The sequence below is a fragment of the Podarcis bocagei genome (assembly GCF_964188305.1).
Source record: "Podarcis bocagei genome assembly, chromosome: 3".
NCBI lineage: Eukaryota > Metazoa > Chordata > Lepidosauria > Squamata > Lacertidae > Podarcis > Podarcis bocagei.
Window position 1 is genome coordinate 26899043 of NC_138127.1, and position 27140 is coordinate 26926182.

The following is a 27140-nucleotide window of genomic DNA, read 5'->3' on the forward strand; positions in this document are numbered from 1 at the left end:
TACAGTACTACACTTTAAAAAGAAAATGCAATACAACTCACATTAGCAGGGAAAGCTGTGACTAAGTGACTTGCCTACCAAATTGTGATGTGTACACAATATAAATTTAAAGCACATTTTGTCCCTCAAAGAATTCTGGGCATTGAAGTTTCTCAAGGGTTGTTGGCAACTGTAATTCTGTGAGGGGTAAAATACAGTGATCAGAATTATTTGAAGGAAATAATGTGTTTCAAATGTGCTTTAAAGCTGCAGTTGTGTGCACAGCCTCACTCTGCTTTCCAAGTGCTGTTGATGGGCAATTTCAAAGTCCCTGCTCTACCTTCTAATGGAAGAAGAAGAAGAAGAAGAAGAAGAGTTTGGATTTGATATCCCGCTTTATCACTACCCTAAGGAGTCTCAAAGCGGCTCACATTCTCCTTTCCCTTCCTCCCCCACAACAATCACTCTGTGAGGTGAGTGGGGCTGAGAGACTTCAGAGAAGTGTGACTGGCCCAAGGTCACCCAGCAGCTGCATGTGGAGGAGCGGAGACGCGAACCCGGTTCACCAGATTACGAGTCCACCGCTCTTAACCACTACACCACACTGGCTCCCTTACTTTAATGGCTCCTTACTTTAAAACTCTTCAAATAAAGGAATGTCTTTGGAAAACTAGGGCAGATGGTCACTCTACCTGTACTTGGAATAAATTGCTTCTAATAGAATATATATATTAAGTAAGGATTGCAGCCTCATTATTCAGAGTGGAATATTTATAACCCCTTTATTAGATAATTCACCATGGCCCTATTTTCATGGACAGATTTCACCCTTATTTAGTTGTTGATTGAACATCCTAGCAAACATTTAATCCTCTCCAGTTGGGTATGACAAAAGTCATTTCTTTGAACTGTGCCTCTGAATATATGTTGCCTTTTTTGGATAGGTTTCTCCTGCCCTAGGGAAAACAATAGATCTATAAAGTGAAGCTAAAATTAAACTTTTCTTCCAAACAGACCAGCAAATCTCCAGAAGGCTGTTCATACGGAATGCCCTCCAACCTCTAGAAAGATTGGATATCTCTGTAACTAGAGCACTGCTTTAGCCTCTTTAAAGTTTCAAACAGATATGTGGGTATCATCTGAAATGGAGCCTAGGTGCTCTGGTGGCTTTTTGTTTTGTTTTCTGGATGCCTCTTGTTATGTGCAAATAAAGTATCCTGCTCACATTTTAGTTAGGAAGGAATAACAGCACCATCAGAGGAAAGGGGACAAGTGAGCACCCCAGACAAGGAGAACGCTCCCAACTTGCCCCCATTGCTGAATTCCTGTCATTAATGCATACCTGCTCACCTAGAAATATATTTTTCCCTTTCTGTGTCCCCCTTCACCAAAAGTCACAGGATGATTTACAGCATCAAAAAACATAATAACCATAGAAGATTAAACACAATTAGTTCCATACAAGTCATAATAAAAAAGCAACAGCAGTAAAACAATTCCTAAATTATGTCAGTCACCCAAAAGCCTGCTGGAAGAGGTGCTCCTTTCCTAAAAGAAAACAACGTGCATCTCATTGGGGGATCATTCCATGTGTCCTGGACTCTGAGGGATTTCTTAGACCCTTTAAAAGTGATTATCTTCAAGTAAAGCTCTGGCAGTCTTCCCTCCAAAAGTCAGCATAAATGTGCATTGTGTACATGCAAAGAAATGTGAATTTGGGTCATGGAACTAAGCAAGCAGCCAGTTAAGGGCCTAGTAGCAGCCTTGCTGTGCAAGTGAAATATCCACTGACTATTTTGAAGAACGTAAAATACCTTTCAGTGTTCTCACTGAGCACAGGGTGAGCTCACATATTTCTGAACTACTTTCAAATTCCACAGTAAAATTCAAGGCAAAATTGGAGGTAAACCTATGTAAAAAAATTATGGAAACATTAGATTTTTACAATTTCTTAACGGAGTTTCCACACATCTTTAATCTTAATTAATGCTAAGGAAAAAGGTTTTAATTAAAGTTTTAAATTAAATTCAAAAATTTAGACCATCTCAGTAACTTTGTTTGTAATATGGGAGGCAGATTTAAATCAGGAATGCCTTTTCAGGCACACCATATTTTCAGGATTAGTGGCTAGTGTGAAATGTCATTGGAATTATAGTGATGACTGTTTTTGTATGAACCAAGATGAGTTTTAAATTCATGCACATAAGGAATTCTTAGGTTCTTGCAAGCATCTTTTTATTATTATGTGTGAAGAAAACAAATTACCGATGCCCAGAGAAGTGCTTTAATAGCCATCTTTCTGCTCTGAGTGAAAGAAACAGAGGGAGTTTCATTCTTCCTTTGTTCTAAGTTAATATCCGATATTCTTCTCAACCTGAGGTGGGGGACAGAGATGCCAGAACAAATATAAAAGGTTCGTTTCATTTAATGGGCTTAGACGCCTAACGTTAATGATTTCCATGCAACAAATCTCAGTGGATAGCTTTAAGTAATCCCTGGTTTTACAAGACATATCTTGCAATTACCCTGAACCTTTTGTGAGAATCGTAGAAAATTTGAGTGCCGCAATGAAGCAGCTAACATCTGTGGTTTCCTATAGAGTTGTGAGGTTAAAATCAATTAGCGGTAACCAGGACTCCTTGCAACGGCCTTTCATGCAGAACAAACGTGCTGGAATTTGAAATGAAAAATGTAATCACTCTGAAAAGCATCCATAATGTGTCCCCCCCCCTTCATTAATCTTGACATGCCCCCACATTGCTAACATGATTTTCAATCTGCCAGAGCATCAGCTAACTCTCAGTCAAATATATATTCCGTCTTTTAAACGAATCTCTGTTAACGCACTGTGATCAAGTAATTTTGCTTTTCTGCTCCATGTTTCCCTATGTCTGTGCCTCCAATAGAAACACCTGAGCCTTAAGCGATACAAATCAAAGAACAGTATCAGCTGGTTTTGTGGCAAGAGAGGACTGAGTCTAGAGGCATTTCCCCCCCCCCCTCCCATATGTATTAAAGTAATAACACATGCCCATAAGCATTTTGTTCTGCTTTTATCTGTTGTTGTTGTTTAGTCATTTAGTTGGGTCCGACTCTTTGTGACCCCATGGACCAGAGCACGCCAGGCACTCCTGTCTTCCACTGCTCCCGCAGTTTGGTCAAACTCATGTTAGTAGCTTCAGGAATTCAGGGAGAAGAAAGGAGAGCTCTCGTCCCAATAAGGGAGCCAAACATCCATCATAAAGGGGATGGTGACCTTCTCCTCTCATAACAACCAACTTAAAAACAGCTTTATGAGCATTATCCAGGTGTTATGACCCACTATCAAATGAGGCTTTGAAAGATACGCAACAAAGAAGCACAAAGAGAACAGGAATCCTTGCTGGGGAGAGATAGCCACCTCTTATACTTTGGGGGAAGACATATAGAAGTGCATAATTTGAGCTGCTGCCACCTGATGGAGAGCTTTTGGATCTCCTTTGGGTGCCTAGAGTTGTAAAAGATTAAAGAAGTGACAGGAATTAAAACTGAAGTGAGAAAACAGGGCCTCCTCAACTCAATTTCAATGCTATTTTCATGTCTAAAATAAGACACTGGCATAGGGGCAAAATTTCAATTCACAGAGGGTAAAACGAAACCTTGGACTGGGTCCAAGGAACAACCCCAGTTTTAGGACTCACTAGAGTAACCCAAGAGCTAAAAAAACCCCAGTATATCCTTATGTCTGCTTATTTTATTTTACATTACATTTTCATTAGGAGTTCTCTCAAGAGGCGGGAAATTTCATGTGCCACCACAGCAGAGTCACTTTGAGACTTTTACAGCTTGTGCTTCTTAAGGTCCTTTTTAATGCTGTGGGTGTCCTTGGAATGCAGAAAACTATGCCAGAAAGATCTAGAATCATGACAAGGCTGCTATAGGTATCACATGATGACTAAAAGGATATGTCACACCCAGTAACTATTAAGCAAGTGTCACTCCAGTTAAGTACTTAGAGGACAGAAGTGGACACACCATATTTAGTGTGTCATTTTAATAGGGGCATTGTCTTTATCAAAAGCATTTATTGCTGCATAGAGGTTACCTACTGTCAAAGATACATATGTTCACTATTTTAAAAAATGCCAAATAACATTAAGCCTGAAAGCCAAATTTACAAAAGGAGAGCAGGCTGAGCTTTTTACTCACAATTTCGCAAAACCTTTTGAAGTGCACTCTCTACAATTTTGGCAGTGATTTGCTTACCTCTATTAATAAGCTGTTTTTCAACTTTACAGTTGCAAAACTGAACAGAGCAGCAGAGCATCACCTGAACAACTAAATTGCATGCATAAATGCTGATGATAGCATTAGTATAGAACTAAACTGTCTTTTGAAGTTAGATGCATTAAATTGCTTCTGAAAAACTGGAAACCAGCACATTTTACACACACAAAATGTGGCAGCAGGAGGTGGGTAGGAACAAGGCTTCCTGAAACAAAGACTGAAAAAGCAATTACATCTTACAAATATTTTTATGAAAAGGGAGCTGAAGCAGGCTAGAAACTTTAAACAACAAAACAGCACTGTTGTAATAATGACTGACACCAACAGAGTAAGATTAATAAGGAATTTGTTTTAAAAGAACCTATATGCAACTTCAAAATCAATTAATATCAAATAGTTGAGTATTAGGGACACGGGTGGTGCTGTGGGTTAAACCACAGAGCCTAGGACTTGCCGATCAGAAGGTCGGTGGTTCAAATCCCCACAATGGGGTGAGCTCCCGTTGCTCGGTCCCTGCTCTTGCCAACCTAGCAGTTCGAAAGCACGTCAGAATGCAAGAAAATAAATAGGTACCGCTCCGGCGGGAAGGTAAACAGTGTTTCTGTGTGCTGCTCTGGTTCGCCAGAAGCAGCTTAGTCATGCTGGCCACATGACCCAGAAGCTGTACACCGGCTCCCTCGGCCAATAAAGCGAGATGAGCGCTGCAACCCTAGAGTCGGTCACGACTGGACCTAATGGTCAGGGGTCCCTTTACCTTTACTAGTTGAGTATTTGGCTAAGACTAATCACCCCAGTTTTCAAAAGCTTATAGGTAACATTTGAAATCTAGTCTATTGTTTAAAAACCCAGATTACATGAGAAGCCTAACAAATATGCTGCAGGAGAGCTAATTTGTTAGCTCTGAATAGCAGAAATAGTTCACCAGCAGTAAAATGAAATGTACCATCAGACACATTCTAGTATACTGTAATGTGGGTGAGGACAATCCGAAGTGGAAAGCGCAGTTCTGATGTATTGTGTAAATTAAAACAATGGATGCAGGTGGCAGTCCTATAACCACTTACTCAATGGGGTTTCTTTCTATGTTGATATGGATTGCATTGCATTGAAAGTGTATATTTAATAAAAACATTTCACAAAAAAGTTAAAAATACCAGTCTTAAGTACAACACCAAAAAAGGCAATGGACCTGCCAGCATTTCTCATCATAGATACAAAATTAAGATTTCTAATTGTAGGTATCCATTAAAAAGTTTCATTCATTATGAGACTTCCACTTTGCATAAAAATTCATGTTCCTTTAAGTTTTGTGCCCTTGGAATGTCCCATTTCTCATGCTTCCTTCAAAGCTACTAACAGGTTTCAGGTAAAGATGATGTGAGAGCAGAGCTGACAGTTCTATTAGCTGCCGAAACAGGACAGGTCAATAAAGGGATCTCACACCTAAGGATAATGAGCTCAGCTTCTGAGCAGTGTCCCAATTCTTGTAGGAATAGCTCTGACATGACAGACTAGTTGCAGCTGCAGATAGAAGCATACCCTGGCCAATAGTCATTAGAATTCTGAAGTTTAGGCTGAAGTTAGAACCACACGCTGCATGACTGTTAGACTGCATTTGTGTACAATGTTATTCATAATGAATGTTTGCCTTCTGAATATTTTTACAAAGCCAGCTTCCCTTCCCTTTCATATTCTTTCTTATTCACCCTCGCTTCTTACAGCATACAGATGCTTTTTTGCCTTTAAACAATCAACAACCTCGGTGATAAGCCTTGGACAACTTCAATTTCACCAAAAATATATTGCAAGCATGAGCTGTGAGGGAGACTGTGAGAGACCCTGCAAAAAAAAAAAAAAAAACCAATTCATGTTTGCAGTTCTGACATAAGACTTGTGATTTTCTTGCTGCTCTGTCAGTTCCATTCCTAAAATTTGAGATGCTTCAAAAAGTAGTGTGGGCTTTTGAAAAGAGTCTCATGCACATTGATAGACAGCAGCTGGCACTACTGTCAGTCTGACTGGCCTTCATGCAGAAGAAATAACAGGTATACAATGACATTCTTCTGAACCAATACAACCGAAAATGAAAAGTTTATATTGTTGCTGGGAACATAAATACATAGAGTTTGGTGGTAACAGGATGCTTGCTGAGTAATATTGCGTAGGTGACTGGAAACTGCATTATTGGTGGAAACGAACATGTGGTCCTCCAGATGTTGTTGGAAACCAGCCGAGGTGGATTTAGTTGAGTGTGAGCGGTTCAGTCAAACTGGGATGTGGTGCCTCAGGGGCGCTGCAGGGGATGCCACAACTATCATTTAGAATGGAGTGTGAGAGGTCAAGGGGCACCAAACTTGAGTGTGGCTGCTGAAATTTACACATGTATTTACAGAAAAACTAACTCAGGGGATTTAGCAGTAAAACTCTGGAGATCTTTGCAGGAGTCGGTTGTTTGCCACGGATGTTCTTGCAATGGACATGATTGCCTAGTTGTGTTAGGGAATTTCGCAATGACCACACAGGTTACCCCAGCCTGTTTACTGATTTCCACTTCAGCCCCTTTCCTCTGTTGTTTTCTCTGTGCAATATTTCATATTGTAAGCTGCTTGGGTTGGGAGCCTGTAAAGCATATACAGTGGAACTTCAGGTGAAAAACTTAATTCGTTCTGGAGGTCCATTCTTAATCTGAAACTGTTCTTAATCTGAGGTACCACTTTAGCTAACGGGGCCTCCCGCTGCCGCCGCACCGGACGATTTCTGTTCTCATCCTGAAGCAAAGTTCTTAACCCGAGGTACTATTTCAGGGTTAGCAGAGTCTGTTACCTGAAGCATCTTTAACCTGAAGCGTCTGTAACCCGAGGTACCACTGTACAATGATCAATTTTGGGGTGCAAGGACTTAAGTTGCGTGAATGTTAATCCCTTGCTCTCATGTTTTTTTAAGCAAAATGGGTGGCTTTAAGGAACACCACACCATTGTAACAATGGAGTTTCCTGCAATCTTCATGAATGAAAAACATTACAATGGAAATACCCCTTTTAAGTGCTTAGTTTATATCTTTAAATGCTGCTTTGGATGAAGAAAACCCCACATATAATTGATTTAAATAGATAACTAGACTTGCTTATTTTATTTCAAATGTTTATATGCCAGCTGTTTATGCCAACAAGCTTGCATGGTAATAAGATGAAAAAATAATTACAATAAAGATGGTAAGATTACAAGGGCCCGAAAGGGGTCAGCGTCACTTGTCATCCTGCAATTGTATCACTGACACTAAAAAGCCTTTCCCCCAAACCTCACCCCTATAGCCCATTTGGGTGTGATCAGATGCCTGTGGCAGCCACAGTGGAAATAGTCTAAACGGCATATTTCTGGAGCAGTATGGATGAGATACTTTTGTGGCAATGGCAACTGATGATAACATTGCAGCTTGTGTATGTAAAGTGCCCTCTTCCTAGTTGTATGATAAAGTAAATCTTCAAAATAAATCCAAAATATTTCAGTTTAGATCAGCAAACAATAAATATTTACAGAGTTATCAACAATGCCTTTGTTTTATAAGTTTATAACTAAGTAAAAACTACTGCCATACAAAAAAACAAAACAAGGAAAGATTAAAATGATAGTTTGTTGCATTTATCAGAAATCCTTATAAACCCAAACTCCCAGCTGATAACTGAGAGATGTGTTAATAGGAGGGAAGCACTGTGTTGCGCACAGTGTGAGCAAATGCTGAGTCATGAATTTCCGAGTCAGAGAAATGCCAGAAAACAGTTTAGATATTAAGGAGATATATGGACTCAATTAGCATGCATAACATCATTTATCATACTGAACCACTGGAGAAAAACTCATGAATACTAGCATTTGAAAGTCGCAACACAAGGACTACATAACATAGTTCTAAAAATGCATTTAGATGCAACTGAATTAAGTGTTTTTGATATAGATTGAGGTGTGTCACCCATGTGATTTCCAGTGAGCACTCTTGAGAGCCAGTTCTCAAGAGCTTTTGTATATTATGTTAAAATATTACACATAGGAAGAGGACTGGTTCAGTTAACACCCCCCAGTCTTTGAACGTCAGGCATCTGCAATGAATATATAAACAGAAAAGTTATTTGTAATAATATAGTAAGGGATTCTAAACACAATTTTTATTTCTGTATTGAAATTAAATAAAGTTTGTGCAGTCATTTCTGCACAAATATTCATGTATTTTCATTGTTTATAAAGGAAATTAATATATGGTAAGGACATTTGATTTTTAATTTTTTAAAAATTTGGAATGTTGCTTCTTGTAGAAACCTTGCAGAAGCCCTGCATTTTGAACTGAGGATATTGCTTGGCTATGAGCTTTGCATCTTTACCAGCTTTACTGAGAAATCTGTGGCAATTGTTATGTTAAGACACACATAGAATGTGGAAGCTTTACATAAGTGCTGAGGTTCCGTTACAGTTTTGTGGAAACACTTTCAGTTACTCATCAGCCATACCTGAGCTTAGTTTTTGTTGAGTTCTGTTAACACCCCAAACTATTTGCTGTTGGGAGGAATCAAATCGCCCAGAATTTGCTCATATGGATTCTCTCCAGCACCTTAGGCAGGAATGCCAAATTGAAATCTTTTATGCAGCTACATTAGCACAGTATCTCCCAAAGAAATAGGTTGGAATAGGCTGGAGTGTATTGGGACATTCTTGTATCAATAAAATCCCATTTTAATTGCTGTCAAGCAGCTGACAGAGAAACTGTGTTAGGAAAAAAGACGACAACCCTAATTTGGCTAGAAATTATCCACAGCTGCAAATATAACCACTGCAGTCCTGTTACATGATGAAGTAACAATCATGGTATTTTAGTGAAGCAAGAAGTATGAAAAGGACATCAATGAAAATAGTTACAATAATGATTAAAATCTAACTTAGTCAGTGAAAGAAATTAGTACATTAATAATAAACAAAAACAAGTCAGCCAGTGGCTATGGATATTTTATCAAATACAGTGGTACCTCAGGTTACATACGCTTCAGGCTACAGACTCCGCTAACCCAGAAATATTACCTCGGGTTAAGAACTTTGCTTCAGGATGAGAAAAGAAATTGTGCTCCAGCAGCGCAGCGGCAGCAGGAGGCCCCATTAGCTAAAGTGGTGCTTCAGGGCAAGAACGAATTAAGTTCTTAACCCAAGGTACTACTGTACTGATGTTTCACTTGCACAGTGGAACTTCCATGGAATTGTCCCCTCCTCTCTCTGGCTGTCCCTCCCCCACCTCAAAATCTGTTGCAGCAGTTTTGGAAAGCCTCTGGAACAAGTTTTTGGGGGTGTGGGGAGAGGCAGCCCCATTGTGCAAGCAGATCACCACTCAAATACCATTAGATACAACTGTACACTAGATGCCTTGCAGAGGTCTGGCAAAAAGGGAAGGTCTTAAGACTTACCTGATCACCAGACACTAATTTGAGATGTGCACATATGTATGTGTGTGTTTGTGTACCTATATGTATGGTTATTGTCACATTAAACCACACTAGAAGTTGTGACAAGGTAACAACTTCTTTTAAATCAAGGTAATACACTTTTCAGTTTAGTTAGGGGCCAATTATTTGTGCAACTGTAATGCTTTAGTATCCATATATTTGCAAGGGAGGAGGATGGGGAGAAAACCAGAACAACTTTGCCCCACCCGCGTGACCTTCTTCACCCTACTCATATGGAATTTTTGATCCTGCCTACCTAACCGCCCCAGCCACAAACTGCCCCACTAGGTCTAGAGAAGGCTTCCTCAACCTCGGCCCTCCAGATGTTTTTGGCCTACAACTCCCATGATCCCTAACTAGCAGGACCAGTGGTCAGGGATGATGGGAATTGTAGTCTCAAAAAAACATCTGGAGGGCTGAGTTTGAGGAAGCCTGGCCTAGAGACTACCAGGAGCTGATGTGTGTGGGAAGGGGGGAGGAGTCTCCTTGGAAGCACATTCTCAGTTGTGGAACCTGCACCCTATATTTACAGACAGAGCCCATATAGGGCCCCCTGAGCAACTTCTAGTAAATCAGGAAAGATCAGGTGGTTCATCGTGTTTGTTTGGACTTCACGCATCCTTTCTGCTTGGCTTAGGGCACCACCACTGTCATGGTTCTTCTGAGAAAACAGCCTGAATTAATAGACTTCCAATAGTGATTGGCCTTGTGGTTTTCTGTTATGGCAAATTGGGGGGGGAGGGGGTCTTGTACCTAGCAAATTTCTGCAGTTGCCATCAGTGTGGATTTGACACATCTATAATGCACATCTGATTTGTACCTTATCTCTCCTGCCAGCTCTGAGAAGATATAGAAGTTGGCATGTGTGCAATAGAGTTAAGTGATATTGTGCTGAAAACTGCCAATTTGAAGAGCTTAGTTCCCCACATTACAATACAAATGGGGATAAAAATCTCACATTTCATTTGCATTTTGCTGTATTTTGGGTACCATAACTTCTTTAAATATATATACCGGTATATGTAGCCAGAGGCTTATTGCACAAGGAGACTGATAAACCATAACTGTCTTTCTGATAAACTGATAAACCATAACTGTCTTTCTTCTGTCATGGGTTGACAGGTCACCACCTGGAGATCCTGTCTTTTTGTTTTAAGAGCAGTGACAGTCCTAGCCCATTCTTCCTTTTTGAATCCTGTAAAAGTTGTCATATAGCATCTGGCATCATTTTTTTTGGTTGTATATTTCTTTAAGATGCTTCTCCATGCACAATCTGTTTAGAACAACAATCGCACACCATATCACAAACATAAGTATCAAAAACAGTAAATTCAGTGTTGGTGCATTCTGAGAGAAGATTCTCTCTGTATATGGTATTTTAACATTCCTAATGACTTTAGAGTTAAATGCGACTCACCGGTACTCATAGAAGATTATTGCAGGCTGCATTTCTTAATTAAAAAAAAGAAATCCCTACGGCTGTGTGCAGATGCTTGAATAATCAGAATTCACAGTTCAATGTACTCCCCCTATAAAAGACAAATTGGTCTGTTTCAGCCTGAACTCAGGGGTTATCCAGTACTGAATTAACTTTAAAGTTTCTTTCTTTCTTTCTCTTTCTTTCTTTCTTTCTTTCTTTCTTTCTTTCTTTCTTTCTTATACTGCCCTTCATCAAAAAATCTCAGGGCAGTTTACAAGAGAAAACCACAAGTCAAAACAGAGGCAACAAAACATTACACAAATACATTTAAAAGGCTCAATATTAATCAGCCAAAGATCTGGTTGAAGAGGAATGTTTTGCTTTGCAAATCTGCTCTCCTTTTCAAGATCATATAAAAATTTATCACTGTATTAGTCTGTAGGAATAATACAAAATTTGTAAGGTAGTATATTTCATCAGATGAGGATCCAGCTGGTACAGGAATATGGAGTCTTGTGACTGGCACAGATGTGTCTATCACACAGAATGAAAAGGCAGCAAATTCAAGAACATAGACAATAACAGTGGATATTGCAAATGTCCATATTTTAGTTAGGTGATCTGAAACAAAAAGTATTTATTGTTTAGAAATGCTTTGCTGACATCAAGGTACACAGGGCTTCTGCGTTTATTGTTGGGTCCATATAGGAGTCACTGTCTTATACAGTTGATCCCCTTAGTTCAGCATTCTCTACTATGCTGACTGGCAGAAGCTCTCGAGGGACTATGAAGGGATTTTATCTGTGACCTTCAGTATGTGCTCTACCACTGAGCTCCAGCTCATATAGCCCCATTTGTGTGTATGACATTTTGCAGACTAAACAGCAAGATGACATGCCCCTTCCACAATTTATAGTCTAAGGCATAGGTAGTCAACATGATGCCTTTCATGAATCTTGGCCATGCTGGCTGGAGTTGATGGGAGTCCAACCATGTGTATTTTCCTAGTCTATGATTTGACAAAGAGAAGGAATTAAGGTACAAAGGGGAAGGAATGTATGTTCAGTTCAGTCATATGTACTTAGGTGTGTAGTTTCAACAGGAGATAAGTACAGTAACGGGCTGTGCCAAGAACTTTATGGTGGGTTTTGAGGTGGAGAGAGAAGCAGCATTATGAAAATATCCTGAGAAGTCATTCCAAGCAAAATGTTTCAGATGAATGGGTGGAGTTATTTGAGAGTGCATTTCAGAAAATACAGTTTTTAGACAGAGTAAAAAGGAGAAATGAATCTCACAGATAACCAAAGGAAGAAAGAAGGGACGGATTATTTATTTATACAATGTGCCCTACATGATTCAGCCAAAAATGCATTTGTCAAGGGCTTCTCTAAAAAGATAATAACAATTGTTCACACGTAAAAAGTATAAAAACTTTAATTTATTAAAATACACATTCTAACAGGTCAGATATCTCATGATAAAACCTATTTTAAACTAGAAACAGCCACAACACATGCAAATTAAAAAATAATAATAAAGCTAAGTTCAAAGACCGTACCCACTTCTTCGTTTCTTAACCAATCTAAAAGTTTCTGTTGTTGAAAACAACTTGTATGGCAAAATCATGTGGGAGGACCACCTTAACCTGTACTTTTAAATATTTCATGGCGAACACGGCTGTCTGAACTTTATTTACCAGGGGACTCACTAGAATTTTTATTATAATACATTCTAAGATGTTCAGCCACACACAAAAAAGTTTAACAATTGTTTAGATTCATTTCCCTTTTTTGCACGCCATCCCTGGATGCCTCCTGGTTTTGGTGTATTTTTATCCTACTTTCTAGACAGTGCCTGGTGTTGCTCAGTGTTATTAGTAAGCGCTTACCAAAAGCATTAATTCTGAAACTGGGGCATGATTATGTAGGAGGGAGGAAAATTTTATCCATCACCTGCTTTTTTATCCCTGGTACAAAACCACTGGAAATGAATTATTGCTCAACAAAAAAACAACAACAGAACCCTACATGTTCTTTAGCTCCACTTACCTGGTTAAGCAGTATGCATAACAGATTGCTTTTCTTAACTCATTTCTTCTCTCTTCTTTTTGAACTTACAGCATTAATCAAGCAGTCACCACAGGTTAGGATGACTTTGTCTTGCCCTACAAAATGTTTAAACTCTAAATCCAAGTCCTACTGAATTGGTTTGCCTGCAGCCACCTGGATCTTTTATTGCCTGTCAATGTCACAGTCCAACCTTAACAATTGCATTCCATTGCATCTCTGCACTAGTTCAGTCCAGTTAAAGTCATACCTGCACAGCTTCTCAAGGATGTGCGTACAGATTGATTCAATGAAGTAACACATTTTAAACCATCATATTTACGTATTCATCAATTATTTGTTTTTAATCTTGAGACACCATTGGAAACAACACTTATAATTAAGTAAAACTAGACTGGTTTACACCTCTCCATTTGTTTTAAATACCAGGTAATCCCCTTGCGACTAGTAACAGAAGAAACCATTATTGATCGTCTCAAAGGTCAATGTATGCGCAAAAACTCGGGAGAGCTGTCTATTTTGAGAGAATTTGGAATTATCAGGATTAAAATTCAGCATTAAAAAAAGAAGATAGAGGGATTTAGGTTGCTTTAAAATAAAAAGTGCCAAGATCTTTAGCACAGAATCATTTCCTTTGGAGAAGGGTCTGCTGTATATAATCACTGTGAATCCTTCATAAACAAAGCTTCAACCCTAAACAGGCATGTTTGGAACTGGGACATAATATCTTCTAGCAGTCATTTGGCAACTTAAAAAACTGCATCACATTAACATTGGTCTGGGGAAAATAAAAGACTGAAAAAGATTCAAAAATTCACTTAAGGCTTAAGGAGAGATTTTGGCACAAAGAGATGGAGGGCCAAAAATAAAAAGACAGAACTGTCAATGCAACAGAGCATATTTGGATATAATTTGACAGGAAACAAGTGTTCGCAGATGAGAGTCCAGGGATGTTTCTGCCAGGTAACTGCTCTGAAAGTTATGGGCGCACCGACATGTGGCTGACTGCCTGCGCAACGTGAACCACCTTGCCCATATTTAATGATGCCAAATCAGTTTTCGTTTGACAGGAATCATTTTTCACTGTAACCTTCTCATGTGGAAGCCCTGGCCAAACAGCTTCAAGTTCCTCAATGCCTTTGGGTATAGAGTTCCTGAAGCAGCTTTTTGACAAATAGAGAGAACCATGAAGGGAAGCAATTCTGAAAAAAACTTTCCTTTTCAAAAATGAAAAATAATAATAAGGAGGAAATAGTAACCACCCAGTGGAGATGGTGATAATTTTTTATAATAAGGCCCCTGTCAGGGACTGGCATGGTTCCAAGGAGTGTGTGGCAGAGGCAGGTCCCCCAAGGCGGAGCCAGGGAGAGGGGGCAGCAATTTGTGTACCTCCCTCAAGACAGGAACCAGGGTTGGAGGAAGGAGAAGTGTTTTATTTATTTATTAAATTTCCATCCCACCCCTTCTCCCAAAGGAGCCAAGGGCAGCAGATACAAAGCAGTAAAACAGTGCTATTAAAAATAAGGTAAGAATGTTATTTAAATACAATTATTTAAAGACAATTTAAACATTTTAAAACATACCCTCATAGCTAATAATTTCAAGGTTTCCAGGAACAGTATCTTTTAGCCACTAAATGCCTGAGCGAATAGAAATGTTTTTAAGTTTTTCTTGAAAGTTAACGAAGACATACACATGTCACCAGGGAAAGCAATCCACAAACAGGAAACCATTACCGAGATGCCAAAGCAGAGTTAAGTAATTATGGTTTCTCCCATCGCTGTAATAATGTAATGTAATAGGTATAAACTATAGATATGAAACATCTTGCAAATTATGGCACCTCTCTTATAAGGTTTAAACTGCCTGTTGTTGTATATTGCCCATGCAAAATTATTATCTTTGCAAACAAGCTTCTCATTATTTTTGAGAGATCTTGTGGGAGATCTAAAGAATTTCTGACAATGGTCAATCTTTTATTTCCTTCAAGAAAAACAGCAAATTTATTTTTACATTGAGCATCATTTTGAGACGTCCTCTTGCTTCATGAGTGATGACAAATTAGATTCCCCATTACTTCTTTGGCAGAGTAAGCAGAGGGTTGCAAAAATTCCAGGTCTTCTACATATCCATTTGCAGGATGGGAATTGACATTTTTTTCTTCACAAACCGAAGAGAACTCACAACAGTCAAACTATGTTTGTAAATCACAGCTTCAAAATAGGATTTTAATAATTAGTAAGGATGAGCTACAACAGCAGCTCAAGTTTCCCCTTTAAAATGCCATTTATTTTTTAAAGCTCTCCAGATTTAGTGGCTTTTCATCAGCCTGAAATATATTTCCTCAGTCATTTGGCAAAAGACCTTTTTTGCAGCTAAGCGCAAGCTGTAAATTGTCCCATATCTGCTTTCTTTTCAATGCTCAAATAAAGGCCTTTGCCTGCTCCGCTCTTATTAGGACCACATAAATCAAAGTCTATTAAAGGGCAAGTCTGGTAATCTGAGAAAACAGCCTGCACAAGCCGTGCAATGGAATTGCTGTGTACGCTCACCTTTGTGCTGGGCTAAAATAAAGTAAAACTTCAAAAAAAAAAAAAAGTTTCCATGGAATTCTCTGCCAAGTGTCAGGATACAATTTTGTACATGAAAAATGCCATCTTAATAGTGTGATGTATGTTGTAGTCCTTTGCACATTTACAGAAAATTATTGGGAATGGCTACTTGGGAACTTTGTTGATGATAAGGATGCACACTGATTTGCATCTGTCTGTGTGCACTGGAACTTTTACATGGGTCAATTACACACTGCTTTCATGAGCAATCCGTCATGCATTCCACACTACAGCTGGACCCATGTGCAACTGAGACAGAGAAGCCATGCAGCACAACCCCTGATACGGTGCTGCTCCTGGGGGGGGGGGGGTGTCCGCTTGCCTTCAGGAGGTGCACTGGAGTGCTCTGTAATACATTATACATTGCGCTTTCGAGGCACAAAATACACTGCAACCTTTCTGCAGACATGGCCTTGTGTTCCCATTTAGCTGAAAGGGAGAAAACCATTCAAATTTGCAAACAAGGGCAGCCTTAGGCAGTCTGGGCACTCTGACTTATTAATATGGTGGTTTCCAATACATCACACAGCAACCCTGTGGCACATCAGCCTCTCTTTGAAGCAAGTATGTTTCTGTGAGTAACTAAGTCCCACTGATGCTTTCTGCAACCCAGCACCCTGAACATTTGCTGTTGATCCAGCACATGACACACTGTCCCGGCTCCATCACTTCAATATCATCTCAGACTCAATGCTTTTTTAAATGCAAACAGTTCACACATTAATCTCAGAAATCAAGTGGTGTAAATACATGCAGGGACCAGCCCTTAACCAACGTGGTCCTGTGTGAGTGCCTGGAGGCGGTTGGAGGATGGATGGTGGCTAACAGATTGAGGTTGAATCCTGACAAGACAGAAGTACTGTTTTGGGGGCACAGGGGGTGGGCGGGGGTGGAGGACTCCCTGGTCCTGAATAGGGTAACTGTGTCCCTGAAGGACCAGGTGCGCAGCCTGGGAGTCATTTTGGACTCACAGCTGTCCATGGAGGTGCAGGTTAATTCTGTGTCCAGGGCAGATGTCTACCAGCTCCACCTGGTACGCAGGCTGAGACCCTACCTGCCTGTGAACTGTCTTGCCAGAGTGGTGCATGCTCTACTGCAATGTGCTACACCGGGACCACATAACACCGGTCCTGAGAGATCTGCATTGGCTCCCAGTACGTTTCCAAGCACAATTCAAAGTGTTGGTGCTGACCTTTAAAGCCCTAAATGGCCTCGGTCCTGTATACCTGAAGGAGCGTTTCCACCCCCATCGTTCAGCCCAGACACTGAGATCCAGCGCTGAGGGCCTTCTGGCGGTTCCCTCATTGCGAGAAGTGAGGTTGCAGGGAACCAGACAGAGGGCCTTCTCAGTAGTGGCACCCGCCCTGTGGAACGCCCTCCTTTCAGATGTGAAGGAAATAAGCAGCTATCTTCTCTTTAAAAGACATCTGAAGGCAGCCCTGTTTAGGGAAGTTTTTAATATTTAATGCTGTATTGTTTTTAACACTTGATTGGAAGCCACCCAGAGTGGTTAGGGAAACTCAGCCAGATGGGCGGGGTATAAATAATAAATTATTATTATTATTATTAACGTTACCTTGGAATAATCTGCTGTTAAATCTAAAAACTTTTAGGCTTTTCTTGGCAATTGGGGTTCACAATTTACCAAAAAGATTTTTTATCATAAAAGCAGGGATTGAAAACCATTTTTCTGCTGAGGGTGAGATTCCCTTGAGGAGAATCTGAGCCACAAATAGTGGGCAGTCAAACCTTCTTCCCCCACCCTCTGTCACTCCCTTTCCCACTCACATTCCATTAGGTCAAGGGCTCACAAAGCTCTGAAGATTTTGTTTCCTAGAAGGGCAAGTCAGCCACTGTGTGTTCCTTTATTTTTATTTTTTTTTAAAGCTTCAGTTGCTGCAGAAGATAATTGACTTCTCCTTGGAGAATTAGTAGTTCTTCACAAGCGATCTCAAAGACTCCAGACATCCCAAATTAAGCTGCTCTCTGAACTCAAGTCTCGCAAATATTGGCCTCTCTGCTTGACCAACTTGCCTCTATCACATTCTTTGAACTTCTCAAAACTCCAAAGTCAACAAACAGCGAGTTAAATATACAATTAACTGCTTTTTTCCTTTGGCTTAGGAACTTCACAATCACTTTCAGGGGGGGGGGGGACATCCCCACTTGGTAACTTAGATCCACAGTTCTTTGTAGCTGAAGGTTATCTTGACAGGAATTTATTTTCAAAAGGATCAGACCAGGTTCCTTCACATCTTCAAAAATGCAACCTGCAATGGAAACAAAACATACCCAAGAAGTTAGCTCCTGCACAGTAAGATATATATATATTTTTAATGGACACCCCCTGCCCCCCCAACAATGCTGCTATCCATGAGATATTGCCTCGTAGAGAATGCAGAGAAGTCCCCTTATCACTTACAGTGTTACCTCTGGATGAAAATGGGATCCGTTCCGGAGCCCCGTTCGCATTCTGAGCAGAACGCAACCCGCATCTGCTTCTGCACATGAGCGTGACGTCATTTTGAGAGTCTGCGCATGCGTGAGCGGCGAAACCCGGAAGTAACCCATTCCGTTACTTCCGGGTTGCCGCAGAACGCAACCTGAAAACGCTCAACCTGAAGCATATTTAACCCAAGGTATGACTGTATAAGGGGAAATGGGCCCAAACTGATCTTATCGAATAAATGTTATTCCCTGCCCTCCCTTAATTTGTTCCTAACATTACATTCTGCTCAGAGATATGACCCATTAAACACTGGGTTCAACATTTTCTGTGAAAATAGATTAGAAATGGTGTTCTCACTTCACATGCAAATGATGTGAACTGCATGACAAACTGTGCTCTAAAGTACAAAGAACCCTTTTCTTTGAGTTAGCCAGAGTTCCACTTTGCAACTTAATAAGCCTCAAAAACCTAGCATCACAGGAGATTTTGCAGAAGAAGCCTAGCTGAGAATTTACAAATAGATTGGAAGTCTTAATTATCTACTGTTTAGTCTTTTAAGTATGGTAATATAAAAGTATTTTAATGTTTTGAATTTTAGCACCTAGTTGATTTAATCACTCTATTGCCCTACCATTCTTCTCTAAAACAACTTGGCTTATAAAACAAGCAGCATAATAAACACTCAACTGCAGTGCTTAAAATGAAAATAAAAACCAGCAGTACAATTACAAATAAAAGCAGCCAAAGCTGATGCCAGCTAAGTGCAGTTATAGCACAGGCGGACAAGGTAAGACTGCACTGTTGCCAGAGAACATTAGCTTGCCTCCATTTTGTCTCCTACATCTCTCATTCTGTATTAAAAGCCTTCGTCTATGACAGTCAACTGGCAAGAACAGGGTGTGTTTGCAGGACCAGTTGCCAACCTCTTTTGACATGAGCAAGAAAGGATCCTGGCCCTCCCCCCACCAAAAAAAAATCTAAGGAGCTTCTTAGACTCACAGAAGCCAAGGTTCCCCCAGCTCCTACTGAAATTGGGAAAACAATTTGCTTGCCATTGGCAACTGAGAGCTCTGAGTAATCCTTTGACTTTCCAGGTCAATATCAACACCCATCCAGATTAGAGCAGCTCTATTCAGAAAACCCCTTTTGTTCTCCAGAAAATCCCCCCTTCAGCAGCCACCCTAGTTTTTGTTTTCTATAACTGCTCTAGTCTTTAGTTACAGATAGGTAGCCGGGTTGGTCTGCCATAGTCAAAATAAAAAAATTCCTTCCAGTAGCACCTTAAAGACCAACTAAGTTAGTTCTTGGTATGAGCTTTCGTGTGCATGCACACTTCTTCAGATACACTGAAACAGAAGTTGCCAGATCCTTCTATATAGTGAGAAGGTGGGGAGGGGTATTACTCAGAAGGGTGGTGGGAATGGGAGATTGGCAGATAGCTGAGATGAGCCTGTTGACGACTCTTAACGACTATAATAGGTCTTACAGGAAAAGGCAAGGGGTGAGAAGGTGAGAAATGGCTTAGTCATGTATAATGAGATAAGAATCCAATGTCTCTGTTCAGACCAGGTCTCTCCATGGTTTTAAGTTTGGTAATGAGTTGCAATTCAGCAGCTTCTCTTTCCAGTCTATTTCTGAAATTCCTTTGTAGTAAAACAGCTACTTTGAGATCTTGTATAGAATGTCCTGGGAGATTGAAGTGTTCTCCTACTGGTTTCTCTGTTTTGTGATTCTTGATGTCAGATTTATGTCCGTTTATTCTTTGGCGTAAGGTTTGTCCTGTTTGTCCAATATAGAGAGCTGAAGGACACTGTTGGCATTTGATGGCATACACAATGTTAGACGATGAGCAATTAAATAGTCCCGAGATGGTATGTGTGATGTTGTTGGGGCCAGTAATGGTGTTGTCCGGGTGTATGTGGCAGCAAAGTTGGCATCTGGGTTTATTGCAGGCTCTGGTGCCAGTGTCCATGTTAAGTCTGGTTGTAGTATTATTGTGTGTTAGGAGTTGTTTTAAGATTGGGTGGCTGTCTGTAGGCAATGAAAGGTCTTCCTCCCAGAGCTTGAGAAAGAGAACTGTCATTGTCCAGGAGAGGTTGTAGATCTCTGATGATGCGTTGTACTGTTTTAACTTGGGAGCTGTATGTGATGACTAGAGGTGTTCTGTTATTTTCTTTTTTGGGTCTGTCTTGCAGCAAGTTCTCTCTGGGTATCAGTCTGGCTCTGTTGATCTGTTGTCTAACTTCATCTGCTGGGTATTTTAGTTCTGAAAAGGTTTGCTGTAGATCTCTTAGGTGAGAGTCTCTGTCTGTAGAATTGGAACAGATGTGGCTGTAACGTAGTGCCTGGCTATATACAATGGACTGTTTGGTATGTTTGGGATGGTAGCTAGAGGCATGTAGATATGTTTGTCAGTCAATGTTTGTCAGTCAATGTATCGCAGGTACAAGAGAGGTTTGAGTGGGTAGGAGTTTAGGAAACGTTGTTCTAAATCTGCCATGAAGATGTTGGCATACTGTGGGGCCATGCGGGTGCCCATTGCTGTGCCGCTGATCTGAAGGAACAGGTCATCACCGAATTTGAAGTTGTTGTGGGTAAGGACAAATTGGCAGTGTTTGGTGGCAAGGTCCGCTGTGGTTTTATCTGAAATGGTGTTCCTTATAGCTTGTAAACCATCGTTGTGTGGGATGTTGGTATACAGAGATTCCACGTCCATAGTAGCTAGTATAGTATTGTTGGGAAGATTATTTAAAGATTGTATTTTCCTCAGAAAATCTGTGGTGTCACGTACATAGCTGGGAGCACTGATGGCATATGGTTTCAGAACAGAGTCCATATAACCGGAGACACCCACTGTAATAGTGCCAATACCTGAAATGATGGGGCGTCCTGGATTTCCTGGTTTGTGTATTTTAGGTAGAAGATAGAAAGTTCCTGGTCGAGGTTCTGTTGGTGTGTTGGTGAGGATCTGTTCTTGGATGTGTGGGGGTAGCTTCTTAACAATCTTGTTCAGTTCTTTCTTGTATTCTTGTGTGGGGTCTGAGTCCAATTTTGTGTAAAAGGCGGTATTGGAAAGTTGTCTGTGAGCCTCCTGAATGTAGTCAGTTTTGTTCATGATGACGACAGCTCCACCTTTGTCTGCTTCTTTAATTATAATGTCTGGGTTGTTTCTGAGATTATCTATGGCTCTCCTTTCAGCATGGTTTAGATTTTGTTGTAAGCGATGGTGTTTTCTGATCACATCTGTTTGGATTCTGTGGCGGCAGCAGTCAATGTACAAGTCATCTGAAGAAGTGTGCATGCACACGAAAGCTCATACCAAGAACTAACTTAGTTGGTCTTTAAGATGCTACTGGAAGGAATTTTTTTATTTTGACTATGGCAGACCAACACGGCTACCTATCTGTAATAAGATATACAGACGCTGTGGAATGTGAATATGGTGAATATAAATAATATGCTTATAGTGACTATAAATGAAAGTATTAGATCAAGATTTGTAGAATGGTAGTTATGAAGGGCATAGCTGGAGGGTGCTAGTAAATATAGCACGGTGCTCCTGCACAGGACCCAGAATGGGATTCCCATAATCCTGTGTCTTGAAGACCTCAAGCTTTAATCATCAAAAAGCTCGCAGTACCAAACAGGACACAGGAAAGTTTTGGGTAGCATACTGAGGATTTCCTAATGCTTTTTCACTATTCTATGTTTATGTTATTTATTATGTTCTCCTTATGCATAATTCAATATATATACATAAACATCGTGTTGGCTACCCCTACTTTATGAAATGTTGTTTCTTGTTTGAGATTCACTACAAAATGTAATTGTTGTATTGCAGCTTTAAAGAGAATACGTCTACAACACTCACGGCCCCAGCTTTCTACACTTGTGGTTTCTAACTCAGACAACTAGTCATCTGGTAACTTCTACTCATATTTACTTCATGATCTTTTGATCTGTATATTCCAATGCAGCTAACTAGAAAAAGTAATATGGCATTCTAGCAGTAAAGCAAATTTAACTGAAGTTGTTTGAGGGAAGGGGAAGGCAGTTCCAAAGAGCATTCAAAACTTCTAAGGTGAATTCCATTTATAACTCCCAATACTAGAACTTTGCAAGCTGATAGCCATTATCGCTTCTGCTTAGAAAAGCTGGGAAGCAAAAGCTTCCCCTTGACAAGCAATGTGTTTTAAGAAAACAAGGCTTTCCAAGTTTGCCATACAGAAACTATTCTTTGGAGTTGGCAATAGAGATGCTTTGATACAAGAAATGAATGAGAAGGTGAGGAAGAGCTCAAAGTCAAAGGAAAAGCCAAAGTTTTGAACAGTGGTGGCAAATAGAATGCCTGGCTCGAATGAGATAAAAGAAATGGATTTATTTTTTCAACACTGCTCTCTTGCCTAAGAAAAGGGCAAGCAATTCACGAGGAGACACATGAAGACTTGACATTAGTCACATGGTCCTTACCAAAGCGGCAAGAAAACAATGAAGCTTCCAAGGCAGGCTGTGAACAATTAGCTAAATAAGCTGCTTTTGAACAGCTCCTGAAATATACGTTTACTTCAAAGTAAAAGAAAGAATGTAAGAGATTGAAGGAGAGGGGTTCACATTACTGATTTCTTTTGCCTTTCAAAACACAAATCCTTCCATAGCAGTTCACAGCAATCATACAGTGAAAAATCAAATATTAAAACACAGGACAAAAATCACACGTGCAGAAATCAGAATTTCTTCATAAAAGGCCTTGTGAAAGAGGAAAGTATTCAGTGCCCTTTGAAAAGTAGCCAAGAAGGAGGCAAGATGATGGAGCTTACCAGTAAAGGAGTTCCACCACTAAATAACGTATTGCCCTTGATCCACTCCTGTCTGATCCTACTGGGGCCGCCGATGTCAAGGGCCAGGTAGGATCATTAGGAAATGCATATGATGCACCCCACATTAAATTTCATATTGTCTGCCATTAAGAAAGCAATTTTAACTGAACTGCACCTTAACTAACCAATAAGGTAGACCAGGGAACGGAACCGGTGACCCTTTAGATGTTGCTAGACTACAACTCCCACCAGCTAGGGATCCCCTAGCATGTACTCTAGTTCCAGCAGGAGGGCTGGGACAGACCTCTCCCTCAGAACTTCAGAGAGCTGCTGTTGCTGATCAAAGTCAGCAGAACTGGGTGGTATCAGTAATCCAATTCAGCGTAAGACCACATCATACAACATTTTTTTTTTTTTCAAAGTTAAGTCTATGGGTTAAGACACCCTCACTTTTATTACCCTTGGCAGCTGATATGAGGTAAAAGGCGAAATGGAGAATGGTATTCCTTTGAAGATCAATAGTTGCACGTGTTTACTTTAAGCTGCCTCTTTTGCTAATGCCAACATAAGCATGCCAAGACATGGCCAGAAGGAAAGCAAAGACAAAACACACATTGCTACAGACTTTAATTCTTAAATAGGGTGACAGGAAGCCTTTCAAAAATATGTTACCAAATTCTTAAGGTGGACACTATTACTTTAAAGCAGAGATGGGGGGGGGGCTTTCCCTGCCTTTCTGTCCCATGGTCTGACTCTTAGATACATTTTAAATTTTTGTTTCTTTAATAAAACAAAATTTTACATTTTAATATATTTTGTCAAAACGCGGTATTTTTCCCAAAGAGGCATGCAATTTCTGATACAATCAGTTAAGAGACCTAAGAACAATACAATAAGCAAACTAAAAAATAACAGAAATTCTGCAGGGTGAGGAACTATGGTATTTTGAATAAGCACCCAAATAATATCCAAATGTGGTTATCATCTAACTACAATGTTAGGAGTGTCCTACTCTTGTGTAGGACCCTGGCAGAGACACATGCCCGACTGGCATGTTCTCTCCCTCCTGGTCGTTCGACCAAGCTTTCTTCGACCCGAACATCACAGCGACTGATACCAAGAAGCATCAGCACACTTAGGGATCCGCAGAGTGTTCGCAGTTTGCATAACAGAACTCAGTAGCACAGCATTTTGTCTAATCTACTTTTATTTACACTACACTCGGAGCATTCTGACTTTGCTCCTTCCTCTTTCTCATCAGACAGCAAAGAGAGAAAACAAAGGACAATAATCCCACCTCACGGAATACAGTAATACCAAAACATCCTGTCTCCATCACTTCCCATACTGTGGAATGAAAACATACACCATCATGTGAAAGACAACAATCTCATGACTGCAAACACGGAGCAGGAATCCTAACAGTTTTCAATGTGCAATTCACTAGTGACAGGATTTCCATATTCACCTACTGTTTTGTCCTGTCTGAATAGACTGTGCAATAATTTATTTCTCCAGGTGTCAAAAAGGTGTATTATTGATGGAAAGGAATACTGGATAGTCCTGGACATGAAAACAGCACTAAGAGAACTGCAATATTTGCCTTGAAACTGAACCTGTGTGCATTAACAAAAGCACCACTTGCTTAAAGCTTTTAAATTGTGGGGGGCAAGCAATTTATTAAAAACAGGCATTTAATGGCCATGTAAAAACTCCAGTTTATTCTGAGCATGTGTATATTATTTATCCCTTGCAGTCATATTATAAACAGTTCATCCTGTGTTGTTGTCAGATTATAAGTGACAAAGACCTATAAGGGATTGTATACAAGCCTATCCAGATCTGGCCTTACCACAAAGCAATGCCATGCAGCCGGGTTAGAGAGGGGCATAATTTTCCTGCTGCCACTTTTCATTTGTGCACCATGAAAACAAACAGAGAAACAGTGTGAGAGTGTCACTAGGACTTTTCACCAAAGGTACAACCATGTCTAAGTCTGGCCACTGGGGTTGCTTCTAATAACACTGCCAGTGATCTAGAATAATTGAGAGAGAAAGAGAGAGAGAGAGAGAGAGAGAGAGAGAGAGAGAGAGAGAGAGAGAGAGAGACTCCAACAAAAATTCCATATTGCCTTTTGCAGTAAGGCAATTACCACAAATATCTGCATGCCTCAGCTAATGAAGCAAACGTAGCGGCACATATGTTCCATATGAAGCAATTTAAACCACAGCGCACACACAAAAAGGAAAGATAATGCCTCAGTGTGTGTGTGAGAGAGAGAGAGAGAGAGAGAGAGAGAGAGAGAGAGAGAGAGAGAGAGCGCACACTTAAACAGATTGGAAATACAAAATTAACTAATACTCCACTGGGTCTCCCCCAGTTACCAGCTCGCCAGCTTTTCATTCCGCTGCTGCCTTCTGTTTTGGTTGCCCTAGAAACAGAACAGCTCCGCCTTTCAACAGAAGCAAAAGGTAGTACTTTGGCTTCTGCCGTAGTGATCCAACAGGATTTGCTGTCATGGAACAGCAGCAGAAAGCATCAAGTCAGGGGTGGGCAAACTCTGGCCCTCCAAGTGTTGTTGAACCATAATTCCCTCCAGCCTTGGGGATTGACTACGCTCTCTTTCCACATCAGGAGTGGTTAGTCACCTGCACTAACTATTCCCCAGAAGGCATCAATCTGTCCCCTGGAGTGCTTGTGACATGAAATCAACAAACTAGCAGCAACCAACTTTGCAGGTCAAATTCAAGGTGCTAGCTTTAACCTTATAAAGCTTTATGTGGTTCAGGACCCCATTGACTAATTGAGTTTCTTTGCCCATATGAACCTACCCAGACCCTCAGGTCATCTTCAAATGCTCTTATTTAATTATGCTGTCTGTGGGAGGTGCAGAAAGAGGCTGTACAAGGACCTTTTCTTTTTTTATATAATTTATAATTTTCATTTATATACATTACAATTATTCAATGATAATTTTAACATACCTGACTTCGACTCCCTTCCCTTTCTTCAGTACTTTACATTTATTTTTGTCCTCTCCTTCATACTCTAAATTGTCTTATTCTTTTATTCATCTATTCTCATATATATATCATATAAAAACCTGCAGTTTCAAAAATATATAACAATCCTGCCAATATCTTGATCTGCTTACAGTTTATTTGTAAATACTCAATAAACCATTTCTATTCTTTTCTAAAAAGTTTATTATCTTTATTTTTTATTCTTCTGGTAAGTTTTGCCATTTCTGCATACTCCATTAGTTTCAGTAACCATTATTATCTCACTGGGACCTCTTCTTCCATTTTTGGGCAAGTAACATTTTTGCAGTTATGGGCACATACAGAAATAAATTTCTATTTAGGTAGTTCTTATTCCATAATTCCTAAGATAAAAGCTTCTGGGGTTTTTTATGAATCTTAAGCATTTTTTTCAATTCATTATATATCATTTCCCAGTAAGCTTTAACCTTATTGCAAGACCACCACATATGGAAAAGATACCTCCTTTCTCTTTACATTTCCAACACTTATTCAATTTTGATTTATACATTTTTGCCAATCTACTAGGTGTTGGGTATCATCTATATAACATTTTCATATAATTTTCTCTTAAACCATAACATGCTGTAAATTTTATATCCATATTCCATAATTGTTCCTATGCTTCCATTTCTATGTTATGACCAATATCTATTGCCCAATGTATCACTGAATATTTCACTTGTTCATCCTTTGTCTCCCATTCCAATAACATCTTATACATTTTAGATATCACTTCAACATTACAGTTTAACAGGTCTCTCTCTAGTTGTGATAGTTGTTCCTCCAACATCCACTTTGTATCCTTTTTAAATACTTCATTCAAATGATGCTATTGTAACCATGTTGTTGACATCCCTGATAAATCCTTAAACTCTTTGAATTTAAATTCTCCACCCTCCTCTCTCATCAAATTTCTATAAGTCGTTCAACTTTCCATCGTATTTTTCTTTTTCACCGCTATGGCTTCCAAAGGTAAAAACCAAAGTGGTGTTTTAGGCTCCAATAAG

The 27140-nt window shown here is 39.9% G+C and overlaps 1 protein-coding gene and 1 long non-coding RNA gene across 4 annotated transcripts in view; one reads left to right on the forward strand and one right to left on the reverse strand.

The window, feature by feature from the left end:
• The window catches only part of LOC308583439, a 58244-nt gene that overhangs the window by 9399 nt on the left and 21705 nt on the right, over positions 1–27140 (forward strand). The window lies entirely within an intron of this gene.
• UBE3D (ubiquitin protein ligase E3D) overlaps positions 17680–27140 on the reverse strand; it is a 48810-nt gene continuing 39349 nt past the window's right edge. For both annotated transcript variants that reach the window (XM_081187376.1, XM_081187375.1), the window contains one exon: positions 17680–18093. In XM_081187376.1, the coding sequence (XP_081043502.1) occupies positions 18081–18093 (13 nt within the window). In that variant the 3' untranslated portion in view covers positions 17680–18080. The remainder of the gene's footprint in view (positions 18094–27140) is intronic.